The sequence below is a fragment of the Meleagris gallopavo genome, chromosome 4 (assembly GCF_905368555.1).
Source record: "Meleagris gallopavo chromosome 4, MGAL_WU_HG_1.1, whole genome shotgun sequence".
NCBI lineage: Eukaryota > Metazoa > Chordata > Aves > Galliformes > Phasianidae > Meleagris > Meleagris gallopavo.
Genome location: NC_139407.1, coordinates 13,007,756 through 13,023,325, shown reverse-complemented (window position 1 = coordinate 13,023,325; position 15,570 = coordinate 13,007,756). Strand labels below are relative to the sequence as shown.

General features: G+C 34.4%; 1 protein-coding gene across 6 annotated transcripts in view; it reads left to right on the top strand.

Moving 5' to 3' along the window:
• LRBA (LPS responsive beige-like anchor protein) overlaps nt 1-15,570 on the top strand; it is a 367,496-nt gene that overhangs the window by 107,172 nt on the left and 244,754 nt on the right. For all 6 annotated transcript variants that reach the window (XM_085222195.1, XM_085222196.1, XM_085222197.1 and 3 more), the window contains exon 35: nt 6,825-6,889. In XM_085222195.1, coding sequence (XP_085078321.1) covers nt 6,825-6,889 — 65 coding nt within the window. The remainder of the gene's footprint in view (nt 1-6,824; nt 6,890-15,570) is intronic.

The window sequence follows — 15,570 nt, the reverse complement described above, 5'->3', positions numbered from 1 at the left end:
TCCCAAGTGGTTAAGCAGCAGGGGAGTCTTCTGCTTTAAGTTAAATAACTGCTGTTTCTGTATGGCTTGTTTACTACTTGTTTAATTCTTAGTGCAGTGTGCTATTGAACTGAGCATGCAAAAGTCAGCTAAGAGTTCTGTTTTCTGTGTCTCAGTTTATTACTTGCTGTACAATAATAAAGGAACTATTTTATTGGGTTAGTTGTAATTAACTTCAGCACTAGGCATTGGTATAAATCATTCCTAATCTGTTTTCTTTACATTTTTGTTCTTTTTAACTGGTTCAACCTAGTTTCTTTCTGTCATCCTCTTACATAAGGACTGGGGTTGTAATTGCTTTTTTGAATTAGGCTGTTGGAAGCTAACATGCATGTTGATCCAAGAATTGATTAAGGAACACTAATGAATTTCATATAACACTTTTAAAACATTTGCAATAAATACTATGCAATAAATACTCTATGGTAGTGATCTGTTGTATTGTTAGAGTTCAATACATTCTTGTCATGCTGCACAGCTGGAAAAATGTTGCAGTGTAACTTTGATTCAGTTTCATGTTTAAAATAGTTAATGACTTTGTGGTTGTGAAACACGTGAAAAATGTTCTAACAACTCCGTAGAGTACGTTTTATAAAGTAACTGTTGTTATAAAAAGCTTTACTTCTGTGTTTTATCAAGAGAAAAATACTGGAACAACTCACTGTGGATTTTCAGTCCTTTAGTTCAGTCTTGGTGTTTGATACCAACTGAGCCCTGTATCTTTTTAACAAACTTATCAATACATTTATGTACTTCTGCATGTTCAGTTGTTGGTTAACGGCGCAGATTTAAAGCAAGTAAATACGCCTCGCAGGTCCTTTTCAGTCAGTTCTGCAGGAGCGATCTCGCCTTTCTTCATTCCTTGTTCTTTTCAGGGGCAGAGAGTCACACAGGCAATCTCAACTCACTTTTAGTGTTCGTTAGTAAGATCTGAGTGTATTTTGGAATATTTCCCCGCAATTGAATCCTCGATGTTAGGTATCCCCTTGAGAAACTGTCTCGTTTAATTGATTTTTATGCAACTTTCTCCTACAAGATTTTTTAATTTTTTGAATACCAAGACTTCACTGGCTGATTTTTTTCTTTTTTTTTTACAAAAAGCAATTTTTTTTTTTTAATGGAATGCCAGCAGTAAATACTTGTTATTGTAAGTGAGTGTGTTTGATAGTTTAAAAGTCTTATAAAAATAATTAGCTCTTTTATATAGTTCTGATGGCAGCCTAGCAAGTTTCCCCTGGAGCTGTCTCTAATGAACAGGCCTTGATTTTTCCAGTTGGGCTTTTAGACTCCCTGAGGACTTGACTTCAGACCTTGAAGGGCAGCAGCTGCCATTTGTCTTCAGACTGGAGTTGCCAAACAGACAGACCATATACTAATAGGACGCATTTGTTCAGCCTGAGTATGTGGAGCCCTGATAGAGGCATAATGATGATCATCAGTTGAAAGCTTGTAGCCGGCTAGGGTTAGAGTAACTTTTATCATCCTTATTGCAATCAAAACCTCGGTATTGATTAGTCTGATTTCTTTACTTGTTATGCTGATGCCATGTTACAGCTTTCATACATGAGACATTGTTTAAATTTTGGTAACTTCAAAGCTGTTTGATAAATTTTCCCCTGATAAAACATCAGTAAATATTTTTGCAGACTACTGCTTTTCTTTGTAAATGTCAAGATTCAGCAACGGTGATGTGTTTATCTATGGAAGGGTGCGTGTATGTAATTACTTAAATTATTTTTTTTTCTCGATCAGTTTCAGATTGTTCTTCCGTTACTGTTTTTTTGTTAATTCCACTTTTATTTGGGCATCCACGTATGACTGTTCTAAATAACGTCATCTTCAAATATGTTTTCTGGTTGCTCTTACATTTAAAATGTCTCATCCCTGCAAAATTTTGCTTTTTTGTACTCTACTCAGTAGGTGTTAATTTGAAATTAAAATGTTGCATAGAGTTCTTAGTTACGTTTTTCCTTATTCCATACTGTTTTTCATTTTTAATGTGTCTTTGTAGATTTAAAAATGTTAAGCAAACTCTCTACAAGTTATGTGTTTGCAGATGTCAGATATTCTACTTAATGTGCAGTCTAGCTTTTTTTCAATTATGAAAAACACGGCTGAGATATAATCTAGTTTTTGCTATATATTCTTTATTGCTGAGTTCATTCATGCTTGTAGTGGATGTGGTGCTGAGAGAGTGGTGACACCAAGTACAAACACTGCTGAAAAGTTCTTGATAGTTTACTTTAGACACTTAAAGATTAGAATATCTCTCTATGAACATGTTTTTCACGCAGATTTGACCTTTAGTCTAGGATATAATATGTCTCTTAGTCATATGTTAACACGTTTTCCCACCCTACTCCTTAGTGCTCCATTCATAGTTGTCACTACGGAAGTCATCCTTCTCATTTGTTTAAGAATCAAAATAAATTTTTAAAACTTCAGCAGATTTATGGGAAGTGTGGATTAAGAAACAATTGACTGCCTGTCTTCTCTTGCATTTGAGTGTGCATTTCAAACATGAAATATAATTCGTCATTGTTAATATGTTAGTATTGTCAGGCAATTTTTTTTCTGAGAAGTTATATAAGGGGTATGTGTGAGTGTGTATGTATACATATAAACATAAAGGATGACTTGTAAATAACAATGGTAGTACTATTTTTTGAAAATGGAGCAGTTTTGATCTCTTGGTACTTTTTGAAATGTTTTTGAGATGCATATTTATTTGTTCAACAGTGAGATCAGTACGGATTAGGCTCACAAATATTGTCATACAACTTGAAGAATATGTATTTTTGGTTAATTCTTTGAAATATACTTCTTTCTATAGTTATTTTCCTAGAAGAGTACAGATGAGGATGAATTGTACATTGCTGTGTACATGCAAGCACTTGAAATTGCAACGCATCCAAATATTTGTAAAAATAAATAAATCCTGGCATTTGAGTGATTAAAATTTAGAAATGACTGTGTTAGTTAAAGGGTCTACCCTCCTTACTCTGTTTTATCTCTAACTGTGGATGCAGAGAGATTCTCAAGAAGAATAAGATAGGGCAAGCATATATGACACTCCTCCAAGAGTGTTTTCCTCTTTCCCGCTGCTGTCAACGTGGGATATTTTGTAAGTTGAATGGACTTTGTGACTTTACTAAATATCGGTGAATTTTCCTTGCATACCCTTGTACCATCTCCACTTTCTCCTACATTTAAGCAATGCAGCATTCTTTAACAATGGGTTCTACTGGTCTGTAACACACTGTGAGAATAATTACCTCAGTTTATTTGTTCTCAAGCTGGCTTCTACTAGCTGATGCTTGTAGAAAAGGGTTTTAGATGGGCAAGGGTAAATAATGAGCTCCTCAACTATTAAATCTGATCAGGAATATTCAGAACGTGCAGGGAGCCAAAAACAAATGGAAAAAATAACTGATCGGCAGAGGTGACACCTGAAAATCCAAGTTCAGTGTGGACTTAAGGATCTTCAATATTTATCTAACATTGCCATAGAATGAGAGACATGGCTTCTTTTTAAGAAAAGAAGAAAGAGGATTGAGTAGTATGAAAGACTTCTAAATATATTCAGAGGTGGAATAACTGTACATGTAGATCTAGGTTACTAAAGATTGTTTTGCTAGAATTATCTCATTGCTGGTTGTAGTCTAATGCTTGCTGTGATTTTCTGTCAACATGTATTTCCCCATCAAAGGAGATGTGATAGTGATTTATTTGAATTTTAGTGTCACATGACTGATCATTAGTTAGGATTAATTAAAAAAGAAAGCTGTAAAGTAGATTTAAAAAAAACAACAGCATAGAAATGTCTAACTCAAATGGGATGACAGTAGGTTAAAATACAGACCTTGAAGGAGATTGTTTGTTTCTGAAGGGGTGGTTTTAATGGTTTTAATACTAATACTGCTTCATGTTTTCAACTAATGATCTTTGTATACTTATAATGTGACAGTGAAACTTCTTGATGATATAAAATTGATGCTTTAAAGGACTGGGGTATGATTTTGCTTATGATAGAGTTGCACAGTAGCGACAGGAAATGTACTGTTCTATACAAAAGAATAATTCAGATGATGCTGAAAGCATCATTTCAGGAAAGGATATAGTACATGCATTTTGTCTCGAGTACTTTTCCGAGTGTTTACAGATTCCATTAAGGAAGTAGGTGAAAAAGTAATGAGCTAAGAAGTTTCCACATCAGACATGGTATTTGAGTAAAATGTGATTTCTTATTTGTCTCCTTAAAATGGTTGCTTTTCAGTGTAGCTATTTGTGCTTAGTGCTTCTATCTTTTTTCCTGCTTCACTATTCTCATTGTACAGTGACCAAAAGCATTAAAAGTAGATTGTCTTTCAGTTACTAAACATTTATAGCCATAGGAAATGATGGTCAATTAAGTACAGCTTAGAACAGGTATGAAATTATTGACTTTGTTGATCTTCTCTTACAGTCCTTCCTTAGGAAAGTGCTGAAATGTGTTTTGTAGTTATTTAGTTGCATTAGTGGTTGAGTTTGAGGCTTTTAACGTGTTTTTTCCTAATACCTTTGGGAGATGGATAACTAAGATGTTGATATAATAATGCAGTATGCATACTGAGTATAATTGTTTGAGAGAACATATACTGTGGGGAAATATTGAAGGGATCATGAAATATGATGACCATTAGTCTTTTCTTTCAACTATTAAAACTAGCTTTAGGGTGTGTTCAGCTGGAATTTATGAAATTGTTTAGACTAACGCTGCTTTTGATGATGTCTGATGTAGAGAAAAATGCTGAAAAGTATCATGATAAATACCCCTTCTTTTCACTTTTGGCAGCCTCCATCTTCACCAATTAAATTTTCAAGTGTTGTAGTGAGTTCTGTTAATGAGAGAGAGATTACTAATGAAGAGCAACAGATGGGCAGTGTCATAAAAAGAACTTTCTTACTTTTTTTTTTTTTTTTTTTGCTTTTCACTAACTTTTGGCTAACAGAATTATTTTAACAATCTTCATATAAAGCTAAATATTTACAAGTTGATATTATATTAAAATTGCCTCTTAATATTAGTTCTGCAAATTATTTTGTTTAGAATATTAACACCCAAAGGGCTTTCTTAAGAGAATTAAATATTTCTTAAAGCTATTTCAAACAGCTTTCAGGCTAACTTGAAGACTTGTGATGGTGACAATAAGAAGGCAGTGGGAGAGAATTGGAAGGATGATTGGAAAGAGATAAGTAAAATAGATGTAGCCGGAAAAACCAATGATACTACTGGAGGTATTAAAAAAAAAAAAAAAAATCAGTGCAATAGTATGTAAAAGGAATCTAGCTGACATTTAGAATGTTTCATGACTAGCAATGCATATAAGCTAGTTATATAAAAAGTAATGAAAGCCTTTATTATTCATGAGTAGTGCATCACAAATGCTAATTATTCTTTTAATTCTGCCTACTTCAACATTGTAATATATATGATAAGAATTGTAATATGCTTAAGAAGTAGAAAATGAATTGATACTGAAACATTGCAAACTTTTCATTTTTCTGTTGGTTTTTATATATGTCTGATCAAATTTTCATGTCTTTAACTTAGAGAGGTAATATCACTTTGCAAATCTGAGTAGGTAAAAACCTTCACTGGTGGTATAGTGACTGCTAATACTTATATATTTAGAAATCTGAAATTGATTTAAGATCAATTTGCATTTTTGTGCTTTCTATCTGTTCTGGAACTGTGAAGATTTCTAAAAAAAAAAAAAATGATTGCTAGGATTGCGGTTTCTTGCAATAAAACTGGAAAATCAAGAAAGCTGATGTGATACTAACCTATCTGTCTGCATGGCTTTCTGTTGGCTTAGAAGGGGAACAAACTTAGTTAAAACAGTTATGACTGAATTAAATGAAGAGCTATATTCTAGTCTGTTCTTTCCGAATTCCTCTGTTTTTTTTCTCCAAAATGTCTCACACGTTAGTTACTCCATATTTTTTTAAAATTGATGTCAATCTGTTGCTATTGAGTATGGGGTTCAAAGTCTTTCTTGTGTTTTTGTTGACGAATTCTGCTTCTTTGTCAGCTTTCAAAAGAGGAAGGAAGCCCCACTAATGGGTCGTATTAGTTGGTTACTACTTAAAATGTCTGTTAAGGGAATCAGGCAAAACCTGCACCTACTCCTGAAGGGCATGTGGAATTTTGCTATAGTTCAGGGTTCTCTTGGATGTAAGAAATGTGTGCTGCCTGCCTCTGTGCTGCTAGAATTATTTCAATGTGTTAATTTTTTTAATTTAATACATATTGGATGTTATTGATGTATTATTTGGTAAACCTGATCTTTGCAGTAGAAGTGAATATATGATGTAAAGGTGAGAAGACTATTATCATCTATATATGTAATTACTATTTAAGAAATCTGTATTTAAACAATAAGCACTAAATTTATTTGAAAGATTATATTAGCATTACCAATTCTTACTAAGGTAGAGGATCAGTGAACCAGAGGAAGTTGAGAATTAGCACACAACATAGTGAACGATAAAGAGTTATTTGTGGGATGTTTTTATGTTTTCTTCTACCCGCCACAGAATGTGACTTGGAATGGATGACATTTCTTTGTTCTTGCTGGTGATTGTTTCCTTCCTGATTAGCACACAATTAATGCTTTTTATGTTTGTTAGTGGTGTAAGTGATCAGAATTTAAAAGAAGGTGCATGACTTTCTAACCCTAGATGGTTTTTGTTGGTCTCATTTTTACAATTGTCTTTGTCTTTTTTTGTTTTCTCTTTCTCAGGAGTGGCAGAACTCTATACAAAAGAATGCTGGCCTTGCCTTTATTGAGCTTGTCAATGAAGGAAGGTAAGTCAAAATAACCACTCTGTCTTAGCGCTTAGGAACTTCAGGGAACTTAAGTGACTTGAAATACTTTACTAGAATTTTGTTTTTGCTGTTTTGCTTTGTTTTTGTTTGTGTTACAATTTCTTTAAGATATACAAGCATAAATTGATTTTTTTGATAGTTTTACTTAGTTCTAATACTAAATAAGAGATTTTACAGAATCTGAATGCTCTGGTTTCATTAAATAAATCACTTATCAGTATCATGGATTTCTTTCTTCCTCTTCTTGTGTACTGGTTAACGTTGAAACTGTAATTTGTATTTGACTAATCTCTTGAGGAAGGAAATTGGTATTTGGAAGGCATTATAGCTAGAAAGTGTTAGATAAGCCTTTGTCTCAAAAATTAGATTACAGTTTCCTCATTTATTTTCTATCTACTTCATAGAATGGAAAAGTATCCCTTTAAAGTGCAAAAATTATGCTAGTATTCCCAATCAGCCTTCATGTTCTGTCCGTAACTAGATATGTATTTTCTGAGACTTAAAGAAAATGGCAGAGTAGTTGTTGAGGCCATACTCTTTAACTTATTGTGACTGTTCAGAGTCATCAATATTTTTTTCATTAGGAATAGATTATGAGACAGACTAAGAACAATATTTACGTTTTCGAAAGGATTTTTATTCAAGATGTCTTAATGAGTTAGCTAAACAGCATTATAAGAAATGAAAAGAGATGCCATTTTCTAAAGCAGTATCCTGTTGGCAAGCAACTTAAGCTAGTAATAATCTCAACAGAAAATCAATTTTAAGGATTAGGGCAGCTACTGAGCTTAAAATAGAATAATTTATCACATAAATTAAAACGCTCTGTAAACATAATTGTAGAAGAAATGGCTATTTGAGATTTTTCTTTTAAACTGCATGAATGTTCTCCAGATTTCTAGAAGTAATGAGCATTTTAATGGTTGCATTTGACTTTATGGTAAGGGAAACACCATTTTGAGGCAGAAAAAACATTTTGCTACTAGTCTTGATCCCAAGGGCCAAGGTAAAGTAACAAGGGTGTTCAGTTACAGTGTTAAGATCTAGCCTGTAGTTGTTTCCTATTATGTGAAGCTGACCTGTCCTGACCTTACTTATAATGTGCCTGCTATAAATTTGGCCCTTGATTAATGTTTTATTAGCATAGATAACGTTAGAGATCCCACACACGTAAACCAGAATGTAAGGTACATCTGGATAAGATGATTATCATGAACAAATCAGTTACTGAGTTTTAAGTAGCAGTTACCTAGTAGTCTGTTTGTTCAGGTCAAGCATTCAGAGAGCGCTCTATCAGGAAAGTGTTTGGAATTGACTATTTTCTTTTAAAAACTTACAGTGCCCATCACAGACAGATGGAATCGCTCCCCCACCTCCATAAACAACATCAATAACTTATAGTCTAGTCTTAGCAGAGTGGTTGTCTCAGGGACAAATGATCCCTTAAAGACTGAAAAGTGTGGTTTTGGTTAGCAGAAAATATCGAAGTAATTGTTACTTCATTTTTTTCATGACGCATAGCAGAGTTGTTTTTTTAAAAAGTGGGAACATAACTTTCATTATGGGGAAGAGGGGAATGGCTTCGTTTCTTATAAAAATGTCTCCTTTTATCTAGTTCCATTTTCCTCCATTCCAGTTTATAGGAATCTTTAAAGTTGCTGCTGAACTGGTCATTGCATTGCTTTGTGGCTTTTTTCAGCATTCACTAAAAGGAAGCTATTATCCTTCCTACATCATGAACTACATTCCAAAACTACTCTTTTCATCTCCTTTATTAAGGTCACACGTTATTCTTCTTGCACGTATACTAACACTTACTCTAAAGCATCTCTTTTTTTTTTCATAACGCTATGTTTTTTTTTAAGAACTCCAAAAGCTGAATCCTTATAATTATAATATTAAAAAATGGAAATAACTGAAGGATTCGGATGTAGACTTTTAACACAATTCTGTAACAATAGTTGAATTTTTAAATTGTCTCCTACAAATACTCAAAGATGACAAGGTGTTTGTACACAGGAGAGAACTGATTTCAGCAAGTAAAGATGTCTGTGGGGTACCATGATACATAGAGTGTTAGAATAAATAAAATGATATTAAGGACGGTAGAACTGCCTGGAATTTGTGGAATCACGAAATTGCTGTTGTCTGCTTTCTTGGTGGAAAATGTCATCTTACAGGCTTTGTAAAGCACAGTTTTCACAACACTTAATATTCATTTTCAGACAAGTTATTAACATACCAAAGGGTATTCCAGTTTGAAATTTGTCCTCCTGTACTCCTGTAGTTGTTTTTTTTGTGGTGGTATTGTTTTTATTTTTATCAGGCAATTAAAACAACTAAAAATGTTTCTGGAATCAAATGAGCTCTGAAAGAAGAGATGTAAATCTCTTCTTATATTTGCCTTGAAATGTCTTTTTTCCTTTTATGTGAAAGGTATGAATGTACCTCTCTCTTTCTCGCCAGTTGAGAGTTTTATGTTTTGACTTGGTGTGTTTTGGCTACGATTCCCTGGACAGAAATATGTGCAGAAAGTCTGCCTCTGGGACTCGTAAGGTCTGCAATGTATGTACTGCATTCTGAATGTGTTGGGCTGAATTTCAGCATGTTTGCAAATAGCTAGTGTATAACATGCTGCTCCCAGGCTTTGCAAATACAGTGGGTCCACTGCTTTCTGTGCATAGTAAAATAGGTTTGTTTGAACCTAGAGAAATTTCAAATGATCAAAATGGGAGAAAAAAATCTCTAGATGGGAGACTAGGTTGTGAAGATAGAGAATGGTAGACGTACTTAACTCTGAAATACACAACTGAGGTCTTTGAAGGCTAGGATACAAGCATAGTTTAAAAAAAAAAAAAAAAAATCTGTGTAGAAAGCCAGGAGAGTGTTGAATGTAAGTGAAAAGCTAAAAGAGCAAATAATGGAAAATAATCTTTATGTATGTGAAAACAGAAACAAATTTCAAAACATTGCTGCATTGAATATTAATCTGCATTTAATGAAATGAATATGTATTATACCATAACGTTATGTCTGGAACACTGTTAGAGCTCTTTGAAACCTTGTTAAAAAGGTGCCAGCATGAGCTGCTTCCCTGTGCTCTCAGCCATGTGTGCAGCAGAAACGTAGATTGTAAAACATTTTCCTTAGCCTGTTGAACTTATGTCAGTCTAGATTTCAGTCTTGGTGCTTGCCTTTCACCTCTGGGTCCTCCCTTTAGGGACAGTCTGTTTTGGAGCCCTCAGCCGAAGACCTTACTGATGAGAGAATTTGTTTTAGTGGAACCATCCTTCCAGTGTGATTGGTTCACTCACATAGCCAGTCCTCTTCTCCAGAGACTTCCACATTGTCCGGGCATATTTCCTTTTTTTTTTTTTTTTTTTTCCCACCTTGGAACTGATAATCTTTTCTCCTTATGCAGGAGATGTTCAAGCTATTATTTCTGAACTGGAAAAAAACCTACTTGTTTGTGTTACTTTCTTGAGTGAACAAATGTCTCTTTTGGTAGACTTATTTCCTCTACTTAGTTAGCAAACAAACTCCTTTGCTCTGTGAAGGTTAAAATTCTCCCTGTCGCTTTGATTCATTAGCACACTTTAGTGTGAAGCATCTCTTATGCTAGGCCTTATTTTCTGTATCAGTCAGTGCACTAACAAACGTACTTGTGCTTGAGACTAGGCATGACAGTTATTATCCCCTTTGGGATGATAATGGGTTTGGCATGGCAAGGGTTGAGGGATCATTCTCCTAAGCATGCTGCAGCAATTATTCTTTCAGATTTTCAGTTGAGGAGACTCTTGGACATGATTAGTTTTAATTTTCTCAACCACGGTTTTCTTGGTCATCTGGAGAACTAAGTGCTGTATTCTTCAGTGTTTATACATTTGTACATGAGCATTCAGACAGCATTTGTATGTTAAAAGAAAAACAAACAAAAAAATAAAAAGCCATCACATAAAGTTTGGTGAAAAGATGCCCTAATTAAGCGTACTGAATGCATTTCTTCCCCTTTACCATCCCCCCTTTCAAATCCTAAACCAAACCAAACCTCACAAATATATCCAGGAGAAGCAGAACTGATGAAGTTTGTTTCTTCTCTAACTTTTTCTTATGGGTAGGTTCTGCGCAATCTGATGAGAAATGAAATCTCAACAAAATTCTCTGTATCAGAGGATTCTCATCCAGTATTGGACTATTGGATGCTTCCCCCCCCCCCTCAAGGACATTTACAAAGTTTTCTGTCCTCTGCTGGATTTAAATATTACGTTTTGAGAAATTCCAACCTTCTGTTAAAAAAGGTATTGGTTATAATTACTCAAAGAATTCAGAAGTTACTGAGAAGAGGAAGAGGGCAGGCAGCAATATTCTTTGACAGTAAAAAATTTCATTAATCAACCAGAAAAAGCCCCAAACCTCACCATAAATAACCAGATGTAAGTGGTATTATTCTCCCAAAGCGTAACATCCAGTAGTTTAAAATCTGGAATGCTGTAATCATCTGCATTTCTACAGTATTTTTTTTAGAAGTTACTGTACTATGAAAATTTCAACATCGCCTGCTGTTCCTTCTCTTAAATTGCAAATATTACTTTTGATTGGTAATAGATGCAAATATTTTTTAATATTGAAATAATTGGCAATCGAACTAGTTGGCCAGTTACTCACACACTTTCCTAACAGAAAATAAGGGACAGATGTAGGCTGCCTCATTCAATTGTCTTTCATTTGCAGTGGTGCGGTCACTCTCAAGGAATGAGTGTTAGGGAATGTGTTGCCATAGGAGCAACTACTGTGATGGAAAGTAGTTAGAAAAATATAGCTATTAATGAAAAAAAAATGAATGATAACTAATACACTTAGCCTTTATGCATAATTGACCAAAAATGGCTCAGAAAAATAATATTCTAGTGTCCAAACTAGAACTGATTATTAACAGTCTGCTTCCCTTGTTACAGCCTCTCTGCCCCAGCCTACTGATAATACAGAACCCGCACCTTAATCTTGGTTCATAGGAGGAAAAAAAGTGTTTTCCACATTTTTTCTCTTGTTATTTTTAGCAACCTGCCATTCTGGTTAAGTGATAGGTTTTGTATAAGGGATTTTAGATGATTTATGTTCTGAGTTCTTAAGCTATTGTTTTGCTTCATAGCAGAGCAGCTTTTTTTTTAATGCATGAATTTGAACTACACAAGACCATTCAGCTGGACTTTAACCAACATTTGAAATGTGCTTAACATTAGAAATTGTAGCCTGGATGTGCTTCAGAAATGGAAAAGTGATTTGAGGTGGGGTTCTTGAACACTATATGATAATCTTGCGCTTATGCGTGCACCAAGATGTTGTGTGACATACACAGCCATTTTAAAAACAGTTTTTTTTATTTCACTGAGGTTTTGTTTGATCATCTGCGCGAGGATTTAAATTGCATCTTTTTATGTAACTGGATACATATGAGCTTTGCTGCAACTTAATGAACAAGCAGAAGCTTTCTGAGAGAACTGATTTAATGATTAAAAATTAATGTAAGCTTTTATGCTCATAATTTTGGAGTGTATGTATGCGACAAAGGTAGGTTTTGCTTTGGGGAATATGTCATTAATTTGTTGGGTCTGTAAAAAAGCAAAATCATAAAACGCTTTTGAGTGCCTGGGAATTCTTAAATGTTTTTTTATGTATGATGTTTCTGGTAACATCTGCTTTTAAAAAGTAAATTAATATAGCAGTAACATGAAGGTACACTTCACTGTGTGTGTACGGGGATTGTACAAATTTTCATAAATTCTGTCACTCTTGATGCAGAAGTGAACACAACCTCAGATTAATTTTCACTTGGCTCTTAAGTGTTTTGAATAGCTATTATAGATAGAAAAGAAGGGATTGGTGTGTCCTCTCTTAGATGTCCTTTTAAAGTGCTATTTGGGTTTATAATCTTGCAAGTCTAAGGTGGCTTTTTGGTGTCTTAGTTAATTTTCTTAAATATTTTGAGGGGTGTAAATGTATTCAAACTATGGAGTTGTCTGTATTTTTTTGATGATTGAACAGGATATTTGTAAAATATCAGAGTTCCACAAAGCAATTGTAAAACTGCCTTGTAGCTGTAATTCCACACTTTACAAATTGAGTAGTCAGATCCTACGGAAGACAGTGTACATCTCTGTAAGATGCATCTCTTTTTGATGTAAGAGAATTTCTTGTATGCTAGGTTTATGAGGAGTGCAAATAGGAAAGCTTGCTTTTATCCTCCTTTCCTGGCTATCTCAGAGTTTTCTGCTGTGGTTCTATCTGGAACAATCACAGTCTGGCCTGTGGTGCTTTATGAGAGATTTATGCCTAAATCACTATTGAAAGCGTCGCCTACAAGGTTTTGCAGTATTTTGATTAAAACTAGTAATTGTTGAATATCAGCAATACTAACCCAGGTTTTATCCATTTCTCACTCTCACACACGTATTTCTATTCCACCTTTTTTTTTTCTCATGTACTCCTTTTTTTTTTTTTTTCCCTTGTTTCAAGAAGGTTCACTAACTAACCATTCAGCAGTTAGGCATCAAAATAAAATGATTTCTTGCTTTATCTCTTGTGGTGTTCTTATCCAGTGTAACAATAAAAATCAGAATATCTCATCTGTTTGGCTGTAATTCCATCACTTAGTGGCTTTAGCATGTAATTCCTGACCCAGCAAAATATGCAAGTATATATTTGACTTCCCACATGGGTTCTGTCCCACTGCTTGTTTTTACTAGGCTGTTCAACTTTTCAAAGTTAATGACATGAAACAAACTGCTTATGCAAAGGGGGAAGAGTCTGTTTGAGACACTGTCATTACCCATAGCTGTTATGGTCAAACTCCCACAAAACATGCATATCCAGCCATGCAAGAAAAACACTTCATTGTTCAAGATCAGAAAAAACTGAATAACGTTTCTGTAAATAGAACAGGTGGTAATCTATCAAGTGGGAGTGTATGCAAGTCTCTCCAAAAGTAATTATTTCCACAGAAACTAGAACAGATAAGAGAGCACCTATTATACTATTTGATAGAACAGATTCTCAATTACAAAACACGGTTTTTCAACATAGTCACCACCGTCATCTATGCATTTTCACTAGCAATGAATAAGAGCCTATGTGCTATACTCTGAAAAATCTCTATCAGTAGAAGTGGCTCCGTGTCACTGTTGCTGCTACTGAAACGCACCATCCACTCCCCACTGTGCTCACACTCACTGTTTGGTCTCCTTCAGTGTTAAGCAAATATTGATGAATGCCACTGGACTTATTTATTTCCGCATGGAGGAAATCAAGGGCACACCTTTGTTCTGTAAGTGCTTCCATATTACGTGCCATTCTGTCAGACTGCCCCTCTGCTGTTGTCTGAAAAAAAAAAAAAAAAAAAAAAAAAATCAGAACGGGATATTGTTGGGCAAGTTTAGCCTTCACTGCCATACCCCAGCATCCACTTATGAAGTTACCTGTCAACATAATGAAATAGGAGGAACTACTTTTGGAGCAATCCTCATAAATCCGTGATTCGTCAGCATTTCAGTTTTTATTAACAGAAAAAAGTGAAAACAGACACATGAGATAGTGGTATAAGAAGGTAAATCTGGGCCTTGCATCTGCGTATAGAGACTATGAAACACGATTAAGAATAAAATTACTAGGCAGTTATTTCTTTTAATTAATATTCTTTATAATAGAGGTGAAAAGAAATTCAATTCATCTGTTTAATCAAGGAAATGAAAATATCTTTTTGCTACAGAAAAAAATAAAAGTTTGGGGTAGACCTATTTAGCACACAAAAAAACTGATGTAATCAGTTGGAATTAAAAACAGGATAGAAGCATACATGAAATAGTGGCTTATTTAATATTAATATTGACAGCAGTTGCCTAGTTGTAAAACTTCTTCATGGGAAAACAACCTGCAGAATCTCCTTAAATCTTCAACAACCAAAACAAAAAGCTGGGGCATGTTTCTGAAAGCTCTGCTGTAGCTCTACCAGAAGGTTCACGCTTGAGGAGAAGTGAAATTATTTGGCCAAAAACATGCGTGATCAATTTTGTATAGGTCAGAGTAAATACCGGAAAGGACAGTTATCACCCTTTGAATCTTTGGAATGTTGTTGTCAACCTAAGGAAAATCAGATTTTTCTGAACTTAGTTGGTTTTTTGTGTAGATGAAAGCGTTTGTCTCATTATGTTCCCTGATACAGTTGATGCAGCTTATAGCCACTCACATATGTACAAAACATATTTTAGCTAGTTTAGAGGTTAAATAATAGTTTGGCAAGAGCGAGTGTTTTTGTCATTGCCTCAGTAGTGTTCTACTTAGCTGGAAATGTTTGTTTTTGCTGCATGCAGAAGGCTACTCCTAGCAAATTTCTGTTTGGTGTTTTGTTTGCCTTAAATGAAAAAGAAGTAGTAGTCAATGTTTTCAGTTTTTTTTTTTGTTTAGAAATAAATGAATAAAATTTTATTACACAGATTGATGAGCTCTTTTATAGAGATGCTGAGTACTTACGTTGAATTTTAGTAATGACTGTGTGCTCCTCTGTTACATCATGACACCATGACATTTGTAGGTAGGTAGGAATTGCATTGGCTAAATTTGGCCCTTCAGCATGTAAATTCAAAATAAAATATGAATGGTGCACTTTG